This window comes from Kryptolebias marmoratus, linkage group LG9 (genome assembly GCF_001649575.2).
Source record: "Kryptolebias marmoratus isolate JLee-2015 linkage group LG9, ASM164957v2, whole genome shotgun sequence".
NCBI classification, from domain to species: domain Eukaryota; kingdom Metazoa; phylum Chordata; class Actinopteri; order Cyprinodontiformes; family Rivulidae; genus Kryptolebias; species Kryptolebias marmoratus.
The window spans coordinates 16,458,046-16,477,513 of record NC_051438.1 but is presented as its reverse complement, the minus strand read 5'-3'; the positions used below and the strand labels follow the sequence as shown (position 1 = coordinate 16,477,513).

At 42.3% G+C, this 19,468-nt stretch overlaps 3 protein-coding genes and 1 long non-coding RNA gene across 4 annotated transcripts; 2 read left to right on the top strand and 2 right to left on the bottom strand.

Annotated features, from left to right (window-relative positions):
• Nucleotides 1-170: 170 nt before the first annotated feature.
• On the bottom strand, nt 171-8,107 carry rnf20 (ring finger protein 20, E3 ubiquitin protein ligase). Its single transcript, XM_017427102.3, has 22 exons — nt 7,979-8,107; nt 7,524-7,702; nt 7,344-7,412; nt 7,136-7,234; nt 6,893-7,040; nt 6,614-6,799; nt 6,388-6,503; nt 5,963-6,109; nt 5,807-5,881; nt 5,593-5,712; nt 5,145-5,324; nt 4,927-5,062; nt 4,715-4,836; nt 4,445-4,598; nt 3,993-4,302; nt 3,351-3,468; nt 3,023-3,172; nt 2,723-2,935; nt 2,374-2,499; nt 2,097-2,237; nt 1,203-1,307; nt 171-824 (listed from the first exon to the last, which is right to left on the bottom strand). The coding sequence occupies exons 2-22, from the start codon at nt 7,692-7,694 to the stop codon at nt 648-650; spliced, it is 3,063 nt and encodes a 1,020-aa protein (XP_017282591.1). The 5' UTR covers nt 7,695-7,702; nt 7,979-8,107; the 3' UTR covers nt 171-647.
• Nucleotides 8,108-8,850: 743 nt separating this feature from the next.
• On the top strand, nt 8,851-11,645 carry LOC108242412. The gene is made up of 3 exons (XR_001808847.3): nt 8,851-8,968; nt 10,426-10,540; nt 11,567-11,645. It is a non-coding gene; the product is annotated as an uncharacterized LOC108242412 (long non-coding RNA).
• Nucleotides 11,646-11,836: 191 nt separating this feature from the next.
• aldob (aldolase b, fructose-bisphosphate) lies at nt 11,837-14,799 on the top strand. The gene is made up of 9 exons (XM_017427215.3): nt 11,837-11,991; nt 12,645-12,757; nt 12,859-13,070; nt 13,147-13,201; nt 13,313-13,473; nt 13,631-13,714; nt 13,797-13,971; nt 14,071-14,270; nt 14,526-14,799. Exons 2-9 carry the CDS (start codon nt 12,646-12,648, stop codon nt 14,619-14,621), a joined length of 1,095 nt encoding a protein of 364 aa, XP_017282704.1. The 5' UTR covers nt 11,837-11,991; nt 12,645; the 3' UTR covers nt 14,622-14,799.
• Nucleotides 14,800-15,055: 256 nt separating this feature from the next.
• On the bottom strand, nt 15,056-18,518 carry LOC108242411 (membrane-spanning 4-domains subfamily A member 4D-like). The gene is made up of 7 exons (XM_017427216.3): nt 18,431-18,518; nt 18,121-18,266; nt 17,909-18,019; nt 17,175-17,231; nt 16,945-17,073; nt 16,733-16,840; nt 15,056-15,691 (listed from the first exon to the last, which is right to left on the bottom strand). Exons 2-7 carry the CDS (start codon nt 18,247-18,249, stop codon nt 15,641-15,643), a joined length of 585 nt encoding a protein of 194 aa, XP_017282705.1. The 5' UTR covers nt 18,250-18,266; nt 18,431-18,518; the 3' UTR covers nt 15,056-15,640.
• Between the last annotated feature and the right edge of the window lie 950 nt (nt 18,519-19,468).

Below are 19,468 nucleotides of genomic sequence, written 5' to 3'. Positions count from 1 at the left end.
TTGGATCAGGTTGACCCCAAAGCTAATCAGTAGATGTTCATCGAATCACTACTTTCTACAAGCTACATTAGGATTCCTCCCGTGGTTCATAACATATTTTGCTAACAGAGAGACAAACGTGCAAGAACACATTTGTCTGCTTTCATGTTTCCACAATCAGAAGCAGCACAGTTTTCGTATCAGTTTAATACCTATCAGAACATTAGTTACACCACACCAAACCAAACAAGATTTCTTTCTTTTTTTTTAAAAAAAAGGAACATTTACAATAAACAAGAACACTGCAGCACTAAAGGGAATGTTTCTCTTTTGTCTCAATCATCTTAAAAAGCCAGTTTTTAAATGAAAGCACACAAACGCACCACAAGCCCCTTTCAGTGTGGGATGAAACGATTCTTTCTGCTCCAATAAACACCAGCGACGCGGTGGACACTTAAAGCACCATGCCTCTGTCCTGGTTTTGAAAAAAAAATTATATATATATATATATATATATATATATATATATATATTAAAGTCGTCCATTCAGAGCATCGCTGAAGCCATCATGCGACTTCACGTCGATAGTGTCCTGCGAGAGACGAGCGCAGGGCCGGCTCTCACTTCGGGCAGAGTTCTGGCCACGGAGAGAGAGGCGGGTCGCGGGTTTAGCCGATGTAAATGCGATGGAAGTCGTTGGCTCCAAAGGCGGCGTTGCACTTGGGGCACTTCCTCTGGCGGGTGTCGTAGCGCGTCTTGACGCACTCGAAGCAGAAGACGTGGAAGCACTTGGTCAGGACGGCGTCCTTCACCCGAGAGTTGCAGCACGGGCACGTCAGACGAGCCTGGGGGACACGGAGGCAGAGAAAGGTTGGAGCAGTGAACTCGGAAGGCCTTTCTGGTCTCAGGACCGGATTCAAATATGTGGAACACCAGCTCGGATTTGTGACTACAGCTGACTCATTAATGTTGTGAATCATTTAATCATCATCATAATAATAACACAAAACTCCTGACTGCTTGATGAAAAAACAGGGAATATCTGAACATTAACTTGATGTTTGATTGGAATTAATAAGAGTAAAATAAAAAAAACTAGGAAATATTGCATTTCTTGAAGAGTTAGAGGACAAAATCAATGTCTCAGTTAAAGTCTGCAGCTTATAAGCTTCGAATTAATTGAGCCTGCCTTCATTTGTAGCTTTTACACCCAGTAATCTCACCTTGTATTCACTAATTTCTTCATTCAGGATCTCGTCTCCGTTGCTGATTTTCTCGGCCGGTTTCTTGGCCTTCTCGATCTTTCTCCTCAGTTTGGAGATGTCCTCCTATACAAACAAACAAAAAAAACATTTAACATCTGAGAAGAGAAGAACTCACCAGATTTCAATGTTGTCTGAGGAAGGAGCGAACACGTCGTTGTTGAGCTTTCAGATTGTGGAGTTCGTTACCAGCCTTTTTAAACAAAAGTAATCCAATCTGCTCAGCTGTTTCACTGATTAGCAGCTAATTGCTGCACGGTGATAACTAGTTTTCTCACATTCCCAAGATTTTAAGTTCAAGTTTTCACTCAAGCTGCTTCCAAAAATGTACAACCCCAAATCTGAAAAACATGGGATGCAACAAAAGTAAAACAAAAACTGAATGCAATGATTTATTCATAGTGGAACACAGTAAACATATCAAATGTTTCAACTAAGAAAATGGACCCTTTTTAAAAAAATATAGGTATTTTGAATTTTATGGCAGCAGTACAGCTCAAAAAACATCGCCCTCGTCATGACTAAAAGGGTTTCTCTGTATTTTTTACATCTATGCAAAACACTCCAGCGTATGTTTTATGTTTAAAGTCAAGACCCAATTTGTGTTTTTTCTACGTTTGGACGAATATCTCCTCAAGCAGTCGAGAAGGAGAAACTAACCACTGCTCCTAAAGAGACATGTTACACATTTTATTTATTTATTGTTTGAACATAATAACTTTTGGTTTGGTGTTGGTTCAAAAGTGCTTAAAAAGTCCTTTTTCACAAAGCGTCAGCATGAAACCCAAGTAAATCTGTCGTTTTTAATAAACGCGCTGCAGCTTGGCGGTTCTTTGTGACTTTGTGGCTCGTTACCTGAGCTCGCCGGGCGTTGAAGGACTCTTTTTCCCTGGAGATGCTGTTCTCAACGACCTCCGCTCGGACCAACTTAAGCTTCTGCTGCACCTGCTCCAGCTGACCCCGCAACTCTTCCGACTGCAGCGCAGACTCCTGAGCCTGGAGGAGAAGGGGAGGATTTCATCGACTGGCATTCATCTTTAAACTATCTAAACTGCCTAAAAGAGAAGCTCAGCCCCCTGGCATAAGTCTACTCCGCGCCTGCAGCTCACTGTTAGCGATCAGCCTGAGTTACCTTGCGTTTGTTCATGTCCAGAGCTTGCGTTCGAAGCGTCAGCTCTCTCTCAGCAGTGCCGATGGTGCCCTGCAGGAGGCGCTCCTTCTCCTCGAGCTTCCTCACAACCTGCAGCTGTGCATCCACCTGGACAGAGGTGCAACCGCAAAACACTTTAAACACACGTCCAGAGATCAACAAAATTACTAACGCAAGAACCAAAGCAGAACCTGAATTTAAATGATTGAAAAGGAAATTAATAAATGATCTTGCTGCAGCTGTCATTTCTGTTGCTATTAATGATTATCGTAATCTGATGTGCATTTAAATGAGTTGAAATTGAACTTTGAGAAGTGGCCTCGTGCTTCACCTGAGTCTTTAAGGTGAGGAGTTGGTCGGCGAGCTCCTCCTTCTCCTCTTTCAGAAGCTTGTGGATCTGGTTGGACTTGATTCGCTCGCTCATCAGCTTGAAGTTGGCGTCGTCTTTCTCTCTGAGCTGCTGCATGAGGCGAATGTTCTGTTCCTGCATGTCCTCGAAGGCCTGGCCCGTCACGTCCATCTCGCTCAGCAGCGCGTCCTCCTCCTGCGCAGGGGAACGAGCGTCAGAGAACAAAAACGGGAGAAAAGGGGGCAGAGAGAGAGAGAGGAACAGACCGAGCAGCTCACACACCTGTTTGGCTATGGACAACTTCTTGTTGAGGATGTCGATCTGCTCCTCCACAGAACGGATCTTCCTCAGAGCCTCTTCGTCGGCCATTTTCTTGCCCTCCCTTCTCTCCCTCTCCTCCAGCTCCCGCAGCCTCTGCCGCAGCTCCTCTGCCTAAAACCAGAACGAGACGTAGTATTTAAACTAGAATTCATGTCAGTTTGTTCCAATATTAAAAATCAAGAAGCAGAAACAGTAATCCAAACATACAGCAAATGATACTTAAAAAAAACAAAACTGAAATTAGTCCATCCTTTGCAACCAGTTTGTTTGACTGAACAGACATGATCACCTCTGACTTGGTCTTCTTCTCTGCAGCCATGAGCTGGACTTTGTCCCTCTGCTCCTTCGGTGCTGAGCGGTACATGTCCAACAGCAGCTTCATCTCCCTCTGGGACTCCTGGGCTTTCCTGCACAGTTACAGTCAGAGGGTCACTTTCACAACCACAAATAAGTGTACAAAATAAACACAGAACTTTGTAATTACCCCCTGACATATAAAGACAGGCGATAATGTAATTACCTATGTCTGTGTGTGATCGTTTGTCTGTTAGCAAAATATCTCATGAGTCAGTGGTTGCATCTCTTTCAGGCAATCCACCTGTTTTGTTTGTCACATATTAAGATAGCAGCTTCTTTAAAGTCATGTTAAACCGATGCTGATGATTTATAGACAACATTCTTACAGCTTCAAGCCAACCTTCAGAAACAACTACATCAATAAAAACAAACACTATTTAGAGCAATCAAACCAGATCCATAAGCTGAAAACATAACTAGAAGATAGTCTATTTACTGATCTTTCCAAAAAAAAAAAAGCAATTCATATTAAATCATAGTCTCTCCGCAAACAGTTATTTTTATAGTTTATAAAATGTTTGTGTTTTCCTGCATGCAGCATTAGGTCAAGATGTAAAATAAAGTCCCAACATACTTCAGCTCTGTTCGAACGATCTTCAGCTGCTCCATCTCCTTCCTCTTGGATCCTCCGACCACAGAGAGCCGATCTCCGGTTAACTCCTCCGGTTGGCTGCTGCTCCCCGGCTTCTCCTTCTCCTCCTTCATAATGATGCTGCTGCTGCTCCGGGGGGCCCTCTCTCTGTCCTTCTCCTTCTCCCGTTCCCGCTCTTTCTCCTCTTTCTTTAGAATGTCTTTCTTCTCTTCCTTCTCCTTTTTCTCCTCTTTTTCTTCTTCCTTCACTGCAGCCTCTGGTTCGACACCGGACTCTGCTTTTACTGCAACGCCTTCAGAAAGAGACGACCAAACAAAGAAAAGAATATTTTTACCCAGATATGACTTATTATGGTATCAATTCTTAAAACCTTATAAAACTGTTTACACTTTAATCTAATACGAACTCAAGTCAGTTAACTCTGTTCTAGTTACCGGTGCTGCTGGGTGTTGAGGAGTCGTCCAGCTCTGTCTTCACCACAGGTTCTCCAGAAACAGCTGGAGTTGTCGGCGAGATCGTCTCCTCCTTCACGTCCATCTCTGTGCTCGACTGTGACTGGAGAATGGAGCTGCCCTTTGACGCCAGGAGCTACAAGGTAAGCAGAAGTCTTTAGGTACCGCTGCGTTCTGTCTCACTACAACTTTCAGACAGTTTTTTTAAAAATAAAAATAGCAAATTTTTCCTGCTGATAAGATGAGACCTACCTGGTTGAGCTCAGCTTGGGTCTCTCGTAGTCTCAGCTTGTATTTCACCACCTCTCCCTTCAGCTGCTGGTTGTGCGTTTGCAGTGTGCTGATCAGGTGACGCATCTCCCGGTTGATGGGGCCTGACAGAAAAGAAGCGAGTCAGATCATCGAAAAACCGAGAACAAGGACTTCAACACGACTGGTGCCTCTAACTGGCTGCACATGCTCACCTGCTTGCTCGTTGGCTGCAAGAGTCTGCTCAAACTCTATACGCAACATCTCGTACTCCTTCTTGACCTGAGCCAGCGTGTCCTCCAGCTGAAACACTTCCGTGCGAACCTTCCTCTGCAGAGCCACCTCGTCGTTCTGCACCCAAACAGGATGACAATAAGAAAAATAAATAACATTAAAAAAAAACAGCTACTGATGCCAAGTAAAGTAAACACACCTCCATGTGCTCCAGCTGCCGAAGCCGTGCCGTCCGAGTCGTGTTGAGGCGGGCGCGCGTCTCATCTAACTGAGCCTTGAGGATCAGGGACTCGTTGTAGAGCACAGAAAACTGGGACTGCAGGCAGCGATACTCGGACGTCTCTTTGACCAGACCTTCAGCTCGGCTCATCAGCTCGGTCTGAATGAAAAGGCCGCGTTAGAGCCATTTTGGTCAAATTTTGAAAGCAACGTTGCGACAGCAGAAAATACTGCTAAGATCAGTTAGCACCAAGGTTTTGTGGCAATAAAAAAATTTCAGTACAATAATGAGCCTAACAAGTAGAGTTTTATTAGAGATGTAAAATTAATGACAAACATTTTAGGGTATAATCATGCATTTTTCTGCATGATTATTATTCAGATGTGGAACTCCAGGACCGAGAAATCACTGCATCTTCAGAAAATACCTTCATGTTGTTGTTCTCCTGTTGAACATTCTGCAGGTCCTGCTGAAGTTTCTGCAGCTCGTCAAGGCGATTATCCACCAGCTCCCTGTTCTCCTCCAACTCGCTGTTCATTTCCTCAAACTATTTTAAGAATCAAAGACAAAACAAGCTAAGACACAGCGGACTTCCTAAACCGTCTGTCCTGCTCAACTAAAGTCAGAAAAATAAATCGTACCTTTCTCTTGTTAATAGTGATGGTTCCACAAACACTGCTGGCCTCTCCGCACACTTTATATCCTTTGCTGTTTACCTGGAGTGCACAGTTGATGTTACAGCATACTTCTACATAAACAAGTGGACACCGTTGCACTGCTACTATCCTAATTCTCACCCTCTCCAGGATCTCGCTCAGGTGTGCGTTCAGTCTGTTCTCTCGGCGACGGATCTTCTCCATGTCCCACTGGAGCTCCTCGATCCGAGCCTGCAGCTCAGTGACGCGTTGGTCTGCTTTGTTAGTCGCCCGACCCAGAGACCGGGACTGCAGAGGACAGAAAGCGCACAAACTGGAACTCATAGGAACGGGACAAGCTCTAAGAAACTGCTTCACAACAAAGCAAATTTAACTACTGGATACTTAACCTCGAAGGTTTGTAGTTATTGATGACAGAAGATATATTTTTTTTAGACTTTCCTTACAGAGACCTTCAGAGTTTACACACATACATCTAAGAATTCAAGTTGGGGAAATTATGTTGCTAATAATGATTTTGTTAGAAAAAAAATATAATTTGTAAGTGATTAAAAACATAGGGTTACCTCGCTGGTCATGTGACTGTGTTTCTGTTTGAGGTCTTCTGTCAGCTGCTGAAGAAGTTCGTTTTCACTGGTCAGGAGGGAGCTCAGCTTACAAATTACCTGCTTCAGACTCCCCTCTGCAAAATAATACAGAACTGGTGAAAACTGGACTTACTTCTCTGTAATTTTTGCGTTTAACTGTTTTTTCATTTCCTCGGAAGAAACACAGATTTTTGTTTTCTCTCACCGTGTCCAGAGTCTAACTCTGACTTTAGTTGATCCACGGTGTCCTTCAGACTCTTGTAGATCTCCACAACACGACTGGCCTGCTTCTGGCTGGACTCCACCCGCTCCTGGAGCTCTGCCTCCATCTCCTCACTGGTGCTGCTCGCCAGCGTGGCCAGAAAAGAGTTGGTGGTCTCTCCTTGATGTCCTGCGAGGATACACGACGACAGAGAGGGTTGGAGCTCAGACTTTTGGTTTTCTATTCCTGTTTACTCCTTTCCTGTTTCAGGTCTGTCTTTACCTCTGTCTTTGGCCCTCTCCTGGTTAGAGTCTCCATCAGGTTCAGGAGTTTCCGGCTTCAGGCTTCGTCCCTCACCTGATGGAGATTTCTCCGGTTCGCTGCTTGCTTGGTCATAGCGCCTGATGATGAGCCGAATGTTTTCATCAAACTGGGGGACAAAAAAAGGAGCATTTTGTCACATTTTGACTCAAAGAATACATGCTGAACAAGTCTGTGTTTGTCACCACTTCCTCCAATATTCACCTGATTCCAGTATCTGTTGAGGATGAGCAGGCTGGCGTCATCAGTGGCCTGCCGGGTCTCCAGTCTCTCAATTCGCTCTCGCAGCTCGTCCTCAATCACCTACAAATAAATCAAAAGATCAACCTTGATTAGATGCTGAGGATAAAGCATAACTGCACTCTCCTGTGTCTGTGGGAAGTGCCGTAAACACACTGAAGAATAAATTTACCTGTCTTTGGTCAAGAGCCTCTCCCAGCTTTCGGTTTTTAGCTTGCAGAGCTTTGATGTCTTGCTCTTCCTATAAAAAAAATAATATTAGTAGTTCATGTATAAACATAAAAACAGGCTTTACGCCTCTGTGATTCGAGGTAATAACACAGATATGATTGAGCATTAAAAAGAGGCTCACTGAGTTGGACACTCCTCCCAGTTTGATGACCGTCTCCACCGCGGTGCTCCCCCCGGCCGCGGCGCTGACACCGGGACCTCCGTCCTCTCCTTCCCGCTCCCTCCGCTTCTCCGGCGGGGCTCCGGAGAACGAGGGTCCGCTGGGGTCAGCAGGACGCTTCTGTCCCGACATCCTGACTCCTGAAACAAACACAAAACAAACAAATCAGAACATAAGTGCAGGTTCAGACCTAAAGTATATCCTCAAACGAAACGCTCCACGGAAATAAGCATTTTTAAAGTAAACAATCTGTTTTTTATCAACGTTTCAACCCCTGAAGTAGCTGCCTGAATCAGTCATGAGGCTAACGTTAGCATATGGCTAACGTTAGCCGCTAGGTTTAATCCTGGAAAAAATAATAAATGCAATAACTTTGAATTGTGGTCTAAAAGACTCGTAGCTACATTGAATCTTACCTATTTAAAATGTAATAGTTGTTCACTGAATCTGTTAGTAATTGTTGATGTTGCGGCTTCTCGCCTCACGGAAACGGAAATGCTAACGGCCTACGGGGGACAACTTTCAGGTAACACACTGCCACCTGCCGTATCGGAGGGCATGCTGGAGGACAAACTGACCACATTTCCTCACTCTGCTGCTGTCTTTACTCACCCTACTCTCCATGTTTGTATTTTTAATTATGATGTTGTCAGACAATGTGATCTGCAGTGAGAGTAGGGAGCAAGAAGAAGAGTGTCTGGAGAGGTGGAGTGAAGAGGAATGGAGGAATGGAATCCAGTAGAAGGTGGAGGAGTTTAAGTAGCTGATGTCAAAAATCCAAGATAGCAGATCACAAGAGTGAAGAAGAGCCAGGGAGTGGATGGAGACACTGCTGTTGTCATTGTGACTCTGGCTCTTGCTGCTTCTTGTGGAGAAGTTTAAGTATCTCAGAGTGTTGTTCACGAGTTAGGGACGAATGGCGAGTGAGGTCGACAGATGGATCGGTGCGGCTTCTGCAGTATTGCATGCTCTGTACTGATCCGTTGTGTGAAAAGGGAGCTGAGCTGCAAGGCAAAACTCACTGTTTACAGATCGGTCTACGTTTCTACCCTCACCTATGGTCATGAACTTTGGATAGTGACCAAAAAAACAAGATCTCGGATACAAGCGGTCGAAATGAGTTTCCCCTGCAGGGTAGCTGGGCTCTCCCTTAGAGATAGGGTGAGAAGTTTGGTTTTTCGGGAGGGATTCTGAGTAGAGTTGCTGCTCCTCCACATCGAGAGGAGCCAGTTGAGGTGGTTCAGGCATCTGGTTAGGATACCTCCCTGGACGCCTCCCTGGCAGGTGTTCTAGGCATGTCCAACTGGGAGGTCCAATGCAAGGGAAGACCTAGGACATGCTGGAGAGACTATGTCTCCCGACTGGCCTAGGAACTCCTTGGAATCCTCCTGGAAGAGCTGGAAAAGGTGGGAAAGAGATGTTTGGGTCTCCCTGGTCAAACTGCTGCCTTCTTGACCCAATTCCAGAACAAGTGGCAGATCATGGATAGATGTTTTTGTACATTTATCTATATGAGTTTGTTGTTTTTTTTTTTACATAATTTTAATCCTTGATATTGAAAGTCAATATTCTTTATGAAGTAGAGATTGTACTTAAGATAGCCTAAAGCAGAACTCTGAAATAATGCCATCCTTTTTTTTGTAATATCACAGACAGTCCAACAATTACACAAGGTCTAAATGTATGTTTCAAAAGGCATGCAGACAGCCTCTTACGCAGCAGATGACCCAATGTGTTTATTTTACAAAGAGACCCAGAGATCACTATTTACCTCACTAACTAGTTGATCTAGTCCTGCTATTTGTCAGATTCAAAATTTAACCAAAGTCCAAGACTCCTCTGTTGACAAGGTTGCCAAATCATGTGACAGTGCTCAATTTTTTTCAGTGTCAGAAATTCCTAAAATAGTTAGCCCTGGGTTTCTTTTGAAGTTTCTGGAAATCTGTAAGTTGAGTTGCTCTGCAGTTATATGGCCCAATAAGGACAAATATATATTGCTAACTAGACTAAAGTATGAGGTACAATTTAAGATTTCCCTCCAATTCAAGAAATGTGATGATTGGAGTAACAGACTCTTGTTTTTTTGAATTGGTGTAGAGATGATTTACAGCTTGTTGGGTTTTGCCATCTTATACTGAAAACATACAAACCAGGGATTGTTTAATTATCCTCTTACATACTTGTTGGGACAGACAGCATTCTTTGGATAACATTGGTTGTGTGCCTGATTCATTTCAGACTTGAGTAAAACAATATGTGCAAACAAATTCACAAAGACTGAACTCTGAACTGCAATATTAGAGGGACCTTGCACAGGGTGCAGAGTCCAGATTGTGCAAAGGCTGTCTCGTCATTATTTGCGAGTTACAAATCAAGTCCAACCTTGTGGGGTCCAAGATCCCTATCTGCTGAGATATGTTGCGTACGTGGGGTGACACAGATGTCAGTTTTAGTTGTCGATGCTAAAACAGTTCAAGCATGAGGTGCTTTGGCATAATGGTGGTGTTAAAAATCAGCTTTAGATCAAAATCAAACCCCTGGAATAATAAATACTTCCTGAAGTGTGTGTAGAAAATCTTGTTATGACAGCTGCAATACATATATATATATATAAATGGTCTTGTTTTAAAAGGTAATTCTGCAAAATAAAGTAAAATTGGCAAAAACAGTTGCAATGCAAAATAAAAAAAGGCTTTAAGTTTTATGACTTTAAGGAAAGGCTTTGACTTTTAAGACTTCCTGCTCTCTGACCTAAAGCAAATGGAACTGAGAAAAAGACTTCCCTAAGTCCGAGATTCTCTTTGTCTGGTGAGGGAAAAAAGGATCTGACACATACTGATGTACCCGCTTCTTTTTCTTACAGAATGAGCCTCAGCAGTTCTTAAGAGTTGCGTTTCCCAAAACTGGAGTTAAGACCATGAAATGCCAAGTGAGGGGTTCTTGAGAAGATCTTCAGGAGTCAAAATATCGTAAAAAAGGTTTGCCAACTTTGTATTTAGACTTCGCTGTCACAATGAGTTAAAATCAGTGATGATAGAAGGATAAACAATGAAACTAGTATTTCTTGAAGGAATGCTTGTCACCTGCTGCCTTGCATGTCCAAACTTTAAACAAAGATCTTCCCTGATATGTTAGCACTTGGAGTATATGTAATACAAAACTGACTGAGTTACTGCCATTTTTTGTGTTCGCTAAGCCTGATCAGATGTAGCAGCCATCTTGACTCAACTCCGAAAGTGAATCAGTTGTAGCTGTACATCCAATGAATACTTTTTGAGATTTTGATTAAAGCCCATAAAGCTGTTCATTGAGGATTTTGCCAGGGTTGAAGCCAACAGTTAATGCCAAAGTTTTAAACAAAAATCTTGTCCAATCTGGTAGCGCTTAGGGTATGTTTTTGGGGGATGACTCTCAGCTACTACTACACCAAATTTTTGCTCAATATCTGTAAAATTAACTAAATTATCTACATCTTTGGGGGTGTATTCCAAGGTTGATCAGCTAGGGAAGCTGTTTGAATAGGGCTGAATCCAACATAAATTAGTTATAGATGTACATTGAATAATTACGTTCAATGCCTACAAGCTTGAGAGTTTCATTAAAATCCATTCAGTAGTGCATAACACATTTTGCTTTCTGCAGCCTCTTACCTAAACTCAATTCACAGCACAGCCCCAAACATAACCCCAAACTCAAAAATGCCATTCCACCTCATTAGGACCGGACCCAAATTGACTAATGGTCCTGACAGGGTTGGTGTGTTTACCAGAAAAGGTCCTAAAGGGGAATAAAAATCAGGTACACACAGACATTTACATTCCATGACAATGATAATGATTGCCAGTGACATATTTAGCCTTAAACAGATATAAAAACAAATAAAAATTTTAACAGGGATCTTTGTTCAATTGAAAGTTTCTGCAACTTTTATTTAAGGGGTTGAAGGCTAAATAGTTTAGCAGTGACATCTGTTTGTGTGATTGTGTCTGCATTTGACTGTGCAGGAGCAGAAGCACAAACCTGAAGAGCAACATTTCAGCAGGCCTCTCAGAGTCTGCAGACAAGCCAGCAGTGATCAGGAGGTGGGGCTGCTCCCGATCTGTTCCACTTTAACTCACACACTGTTCTTCTTCATGTTTTCCAACTCAACCTCCCGCCCTGATATGAACCATAAAGCGTCATTGATGCAACAGCAGCTCGACCCGCCCCTGTGGTGTCGGGTGACTGGAGCCAATTGTGTTCGCCGAGGGCCAGCCGCCCCCTCCGGGGCCACATCAGCAGCACCTCCCCCCACCGCCTCCAACCCAACCATAAAAACAGCCTTTCACCCGCTTTTGCTCTCCTTCATCGGTCCGATCACATCTGGGAGGCGAAGCAGGCTGTCTGTCATTCTTTTCACTGTCGAGGCTGTTTGACAAAAAACTCTCAAGTAAGACGCTTTTTGGAAAACTGAAGGCTTAGATTGTTTGGCAGAAAGCTGTTTTCTGCAGGATTGCTCTGTTTGTGGGCAGCTTTGCCATGTGGGTTTGCACATGTTCACAAGTTTTATTTATTTATTTATTGAAGCTGCACATTTACACTGAACTGAAACTGACTATTAACTCTTCTTTTACAGGATGCATTAGTGAGTACTTTATTTTGAAAAGTTCTTACTGTAGCACATTAATAACAGTTGGACAAAAGTGCTGTTAAATATGTGTTTATTGTATGTATCCTGCTGATACCTGTCAGTGTTTATCTTCTGGGTTTGTGCAAATGCTGCCAGCTGTTTTAAGAGCATTTACTACTCTGAATCTTCGTCATTGCTTTTAGCTGTTTTCAATGCATTCCTCTGCAGAAAGCTTTAGGTAAACTTGAGTCAAACGTCTCCAAGTGAACTATGAAGGCACTGAAAAGGAAGAACATGCAAGTTCACCCATGCAAGCCAAGTATTTAACTGCCATGGTGGTGGAAAAAGAAGCAGGATGTTGGATGCAGAGTTTTGTTGTTAGATTACAAACGGCCGAACCTTCCTCATACCTGCCTAAAGTCTTCGGTTGAACACCTCTCAGTCGAAGTAATGATCGCTGTTGTTTCTGTCAGGATGACTCATCAGTTCCCTGCCCTGTCCCCGGAGAAGAAGAAGGAGCTGGCTGACATCGCTCAGAAGATTGTGGCTACAGGAAAAGGGATCCTGGCTGCGGATGAATCCACAGGTGAGCCTCGATCTTGGTAGTTGTTCTCGTATGAGGCGTAAATGCAGTTTGCACGTGCAGCCCCCGAACAAAAAAAAAAAACAAATGCTTTCCTCGTCAAGGCACCATGGGAAAGCGGCTGGAGAAGATCAGCGTGGAGAACACCGAGGAGAACCGTCGCTTCTACCGTGACATCCTTTTCTCCTCCGATTCCTCCATCGCCAACAGCATCGGCGGGGTCATCTTTTTCCACGAGACGCTCTACCAAAAGTCAGACAGCGGGAAGCTTTTCCCTCAGCTCATCAAGGAGAAGGGGATTGTTGTTGGCATCAAGGTGAGAAGAAGCTGAAGTCTTTTAGAACAACCGTGATGTTGTTTTACGGATGTTTCTGACTTTTTTTTGGGTATAGGTTGACAAAGGCACAGCTGCTCTTGGTGGAACAGATGGCGAGACCACCACACAAGGTAAACCAAAAGGATTTCAATTTGACTGGTGAAGTTTTACGAACAAATATGAATATTTCTTGGCCAATGTTTGTAAAATGATGCAGATTAAACATTTTATGGCTTGTTTAGGTCTTGACGGCCTCTCAGAGAGATGCGCTCAGTACAAGAAGGATGGCTGTGACTTCGCTAAGTGGAGGTGTGTGCTGAAGATCTCGGACAGCTGCCCGTCAGCACTTGCCATTGCAGAGAACGCCAATGTCCTTGCCAGATACGCCAGCATATGCCAACAGGTGTGTTTTATCTTTAGTGTTTGCCAGCAGATGACTATACTGATCCTAGCAAGTTGACTTCAGGACATCTGGACTTTGTTTTCGTCTCATCCAAGGAGCTTTCTCGATTCCTCATTGATCATACTCGTTTTTAATCATTGTACATCATCTCCCCCAGAATGGCCTGGTGCCCATTGTGGAGCCAGAGATCCTGCCTGATGGTGACCACGACCTGCAGCGGTGCCAGTATGCCACAGAAAAGGTTGGTGTAGTACACAAAATAGTAGATTTTTCCCACTGCATGAGAATAGTATCCACTGATACCTTCACATATTCATCTTTAGGTCCTGGCTGCCGTGTACAAGGCTCTGTCAGACCACCACGTGTACCTGGAGGGCACTTTGCTGAAGCCCAACATGGTCACGGCTGGACACTCCTGCACTAAGAAATACACCCCCGAGGATGTTGCCTTAGCTACAGTGACGACTCTGGGCCGCACTGTCCCCGCTGCAGTGCCTGGTGAGTGTCATATGATCAGCTTTTCTCACCGATAATGAATCAGCTTAAAAAGAGTTTTTCTGAAGCACAAGTGTTTTTTGTTTTCTGTTTTTTTCCTAGGCATATGCTTCCTGTCTGGTGGTCAGAGTGAGGAGGAGGCCTCCCTCAACCTGAACGCCATCAACCTGGTGCCCCTCCATCGCCCCTGGAAGTTGACCTTCTCTTACGGGCGAGCGCTGCAGGCCTCTGCTCTTGCAGCCTGGCAGGGCAAAGCTGCCAACAAGGCAGCCGCCCAGCAGGCTTTCAGCAACAGGGCCAAGGTGAGACTAAGAGATGTCGAGTTTTCACTATCGAATGAAAGTTGATTGTCATTGATCAAGTTTTCTTCAACAAGCCAGAAATTTCTTTCAAGTAATTCTTATCTTGATTCATTCAACTTTATGTTATCTGGTAAATCATTGATTTCTAAAAGCTTTTTGTTTCATCAGTCTGGCACTCATGCGGTGCATGTAACCTGGCTGATCATTAACACTTCACGTTTGACTTTGCCCTTCTCCGTCCTCTGCTCTGATCAGATCAACGGCTTGGCTTCCAAAGGAGAATACAAGCCTGCCGCTACGGCTGACAAGGCCTCCATGCAGTCTCTGCACACTGCCAAATATGTCTATTAACCGGTGTGAACACTAAAAAGAAATCCAACCAAAACAAATGGACCAAATCTGCCATCCTTGCCTGCTTGATGATCAGCTTTCCTGGACCACCAACTCCCAGAGAGGACTTCCACCAACATGTCGAGCTACTGTTTGCCTACTTGATGAAATAACTGGAAATAAATGAAAAGTCCCAAAACGTCTTTGCAGTTTTTGTACTTTGTCACAACTTCAGAGACATTATTTTAATTTCAGAGTCGAGCTCTTTCCCCGCTGATTCTGCCAAGCCCGTTCCCTCGGCTGCAGTTTCGGCAAACAGGAGGACCGGACAGTGGGAATCTTGTTCGTCCATTCATGCGCGTCACTAATTAGATGACGAGGCATTTGGCTACAGGACATAATAACAAAGAGAAGTTCTTTTCACCCAGTGGAGCAAAAAGAAATCACACAAGTGGTGCAAGATATTTTGTTTTATTTGATAAAAAAATAGACATTTATAACAGCAGACATCACTAAAACAACAAAGTTAGTCAAGATGAGACATTAGACTTGTTGATGTCACTTGTCTTGTTTTTCTTATTTGACTGAGCTACCAGTTAATATCCAAACATGATTTGCTAAAACTTTAGAAATGATGATTATACATGAAATGTAGCTGTAAATTATGTAGCACCTGAAATCAGATGGTTAATGATTAAGGTAGATGCTTAATACTAAAACAATTTTGTAATCAGAACTGATAAATGCAAAGCTAAGTGCTGTGACTTAGAATAAAGGTACACATTGAAGTATAATGGAAATGTTTGAAAATGATTTTTGGAGTACACCACGTGTGCATGACAGTGCATGAAGAATATTTACATTGTGTATTGACATAGTTCACTTTCATTTCAAAAATGCAGTTTACAAAAAAGCAAGCGTGTTTCAGGAAAACCATAACATTGACATGCTGTACAGAAAAGTCACACAATTCTTTCACAACAAACCTGGACTACAGTATAAACAGTGTTGGTGTAGAATAACGCTTCAGACGGCTGATCTCAATGCGACATCTCATTCTGTGGCAGCTGAGGAATGTACTGGACAATAACCTGATGTGACAGAAAAATAACAAAATGGGGAAAAACAAGAGTTGAGCGACAAAATAAATATTTTATTAGGATTGTGACAAATAACTCCTGGCTCCTTAATGCCTTGTTGTATTTTAGTGAAGCAGTTTTGTCTCACAAAATGGTTAAAAGGTTGTTTTAAATTATTTTTGACAGATTTTGCATTGTTTGAAGTTCAGATTCAGCCTTCAGTTATACGCATACTATTAAAGTAGAACTGTTTGTGTTGGAATTTACTGGTCCTGACCTCAACCGTGCTGTTGGACCTCAGAGACTGATGATTTTTTAGAACAAAAGCACAATTTTGTCCTTGTTGATTTTGCATTTGCAGCATATAAGACTCTGTCATTCGTTCATTTGATTATGAGGTTATTGCACATTGAAATGTGAAATGTTTTTGCACTTTAAACCGACCTGCACATGTATTTTGAGCATAATACATTAGTCAAAAAAGAGAAAAAAAAAAATTGTGTAATTAAAAAAAAAAAAACATTGTGAAAATACAATTTAAAAACTAAACTTTGTAGAAAACTTAAAAGAAAAGACATTTTTAAAGACGTATGATTGTATGATTTAAGAATGAAGAAAAACCCATTGTTTTTGTGAAATGCGTTACATCAAAACATGCTGGAGAGTGTTCTGGAGGCTTGTTCAGTTTGCTTTTATGTTATGATTTTCAAAATGCTATTGCGTTTGATGTGTTTTGCAAAAAAAAGGATTTCAAAAAATTTTTCTAATGTTTTGGTTAAAGTGTAATATGATGTTAAGGAATGTGTTTTCCAAATAGTTTTTCCTTTTGGTTGTTGTGGTTATGTACAAAGATGACACAAACCTGATATCTGAAATGTGAAATACAGGTTTTTTGTTTTTTTTTTTGCATTTGTCCTTTAGTTATTTTTATTTCTTTTAGGCTGCAGATCCTCTGTATTCAAGGGTGAGACTGTTGAGAATTAGCCTCCTCTTTTTGCAGAGGACAAAAAAATCATCTTATATTAAATAACAATAATAAAAAAAATGCATTACCTGAGTGTGTGTTGACTTCAGTGCAAAACGTGCACTGACGATCAAGAAGATGAGAAGCCCAAACACACACACAGAGGATATGAACAAAATGATTTCCAGACATAAAACCTGGTCGTAAAGTAACAGAAAGATGATGTTATTTGTACAAATGAACAGTGACTCATCCACTTAGTAAAATGCTTTTTAATCATAGAAATTTGTTTGGAACTCACTTCTGTTTCGGGGGAAGAATCACGGTAGTATCTCATGGGACCATATCTCCCGAAGAAGGTTATCCTGTGGCCAAAGGAGACCAGAATCCCCACCAAAGAGACTGAATACATGGACACACACACAGTCACCTGGGAAAAATCAGTGCAGCCAGATTACAGAAAGACATTTAGACCAATAAATAAGATTAAACACAACAACTAGACTCGGAAAACAAAAACAGTATACCTACCAATTTCTTGGATGGATGTAACTCTGTGTAGATTGACAGGATTCCACATGTAAGAAACTTGAAATACAAACATTCAAACGATCAGATCATCAGCCTGTTCCCCTCCGATATTCCTACAAATTGTGTTGTGTGATTCAATGTCACGTATCAGGCCATGGCTTCATGTAACCAGAAGAAGCAACCAGACTTCCTGTTTGTCGGAATCGTTGGGATTTTAGCTGAATTGGCTATTTCTAAACCATCTGTGCTGCCCATACATGACTGAAAACAGAACTTTAAACAGTGCAGTCCTTCTTGAATTTAAACAATTCAGTTTGATCTAGTTTGATAATTTGGAGTTTTATTGTTGTTGGGTTCATTTTTTATTTTTCCACAATAAAGTAAAGGTACACGAGAAGTTTCACCCCCAGGTTCAGACAGCTGAGCTTGAAGCTGAACTTACTTTAACATCAAGTTATTTTGTAACTGTACGACATGTATGTTTTATTTTATTTTTTTTAAACATGATGGAGTATTTATTGGCTTAATATTATCACTCAATAGAGCGTGTAGTTGTTTGTTTGTCTGTAGCATTAGCTAAATATCTCATGAAAGGAATCTTACAGAAAGTAAACACCGGATGCACATTTAGAAGTGATTAATGTCTATAGAGTTAACCAAATTCAAAATGGCCACCTCGGCCAATTTTACAGATACTGAGCTAATGTATGGTGTGGTAGTAGCTGAGGTAGTACCAGAGCGCCTTGCCAGAAGGGGATATAGAGCCTCCTGGAGTTGTACATGTAGTCCTCAGGCAGCACAAATCCCATAAACAGCTCAGCATAACCAAATATAAGGATGACTATCTAGAAAAACACAAGAGGAAGAAATGATTAAAATGTGTGCAGTTATGTAAGGGTGCATAGCTGCACCATTTCTCTAAGATAGTGTAACAACTAGGTGTTACCCCAAGACATCTGGGCTCATTTTTGACAAAGCGATGCAGAGGCTTGCCAGACATCAGCGTGTTCTCTGTCTGCTGATTCCCATCTCGTCCAGCTGCTCTCTGTCTAGTTACTGACTCGGTGCCCTCCATTGTACAACTTTGTTTGCCTGTGATTGGAGAGAACAAGAGTTTCCAAGGCAAAGTCTTACTGGGATGAAAACAAATGTGGTGTAGCAGATTAAAGTCTGACACTTGGGCCACAGGATTGTAAAAACAGTCACAAAAGAAAAAAATGCATTTACTTAAACAAAGACATCAAAAGAAAACTCACCAAGATTCTCATGTAGGGAAGCAGGGCAAGAGATAACGGGAAGGGGCTGTTGTTGGACACAAGAGGAAGTTGGGAAATTTGAGCTCTCTCTCTCTCTCTCTCTATTAAGAGGAGGAGCTGAAAACACCCTTTAGAGGGAGTCCTGCAGACGGAGGGTGTATGGAAGACCACAATGACCAAAACTAAATAAATAAACCAAAAACTAAAGCTATTCATTTCTACAGATTTATTATACAAGTTATTGTTTATTTAATAATCATCCACTTCTTATTATACCCACCTGATCCTGGTTCGGGCCGTGGGGAGCTGGTCCATGTCGTTGGTGGACATCTTAGCAGCATACACCCTGAACGGGCCACAACCAACCACTTCCCAATAAACACAGGCGTCACAACTTCGATTTCCTAATAAACGCACACATTGTTAGACTGTGGAAGGAAACTGGAGCCTCCAAATTCCACTCAAAGGCTCCAGCCTGGAGTTGAACCAACCGTGTAGCCCTTTATGGTAGTGTTGGTTTGTTTGTCCGTCCGTCTGTTAATAAGATTACTTAAAAACCAACGAACAGATTTTGATCACATTTTTGGGAAATGTTGGAGTTGACGCAACAAATGAGTGATTAAATTTTGGTGGCGATCTGGTCAAAGGTCAAGGTGACCCCTTTGTTAAAACCTTGTTAGCTCCACCAAGGAGAGAATGTTTTCAGTCATGCGAGTTTGTTTGTCTGTTAGGAAGATTAGGTAAAAACTAATGAACAGATCTGGATGAAACTTCCATGGAAGTGTTGGGGTTGTCACAAAAAAAAAAAAACTGATTAAATTTTGGTCGTAATCCAGATCGCACTATTGCTTAATGATACTAAGGTCTTGGCAGAGATTTGCGATCTCCGAGTGCTTCTACTTCTACAATGAAAGGGATAGTGAGAGAGATAGTCTGATGATTTTTTTCTAGATGATCTGTCAAATAGTTCGCAGGCTACACTTATGAGTGGTGACATCAGTCACAGAACACAGAGTCTTTGTTCAGGCTAGGCTAATA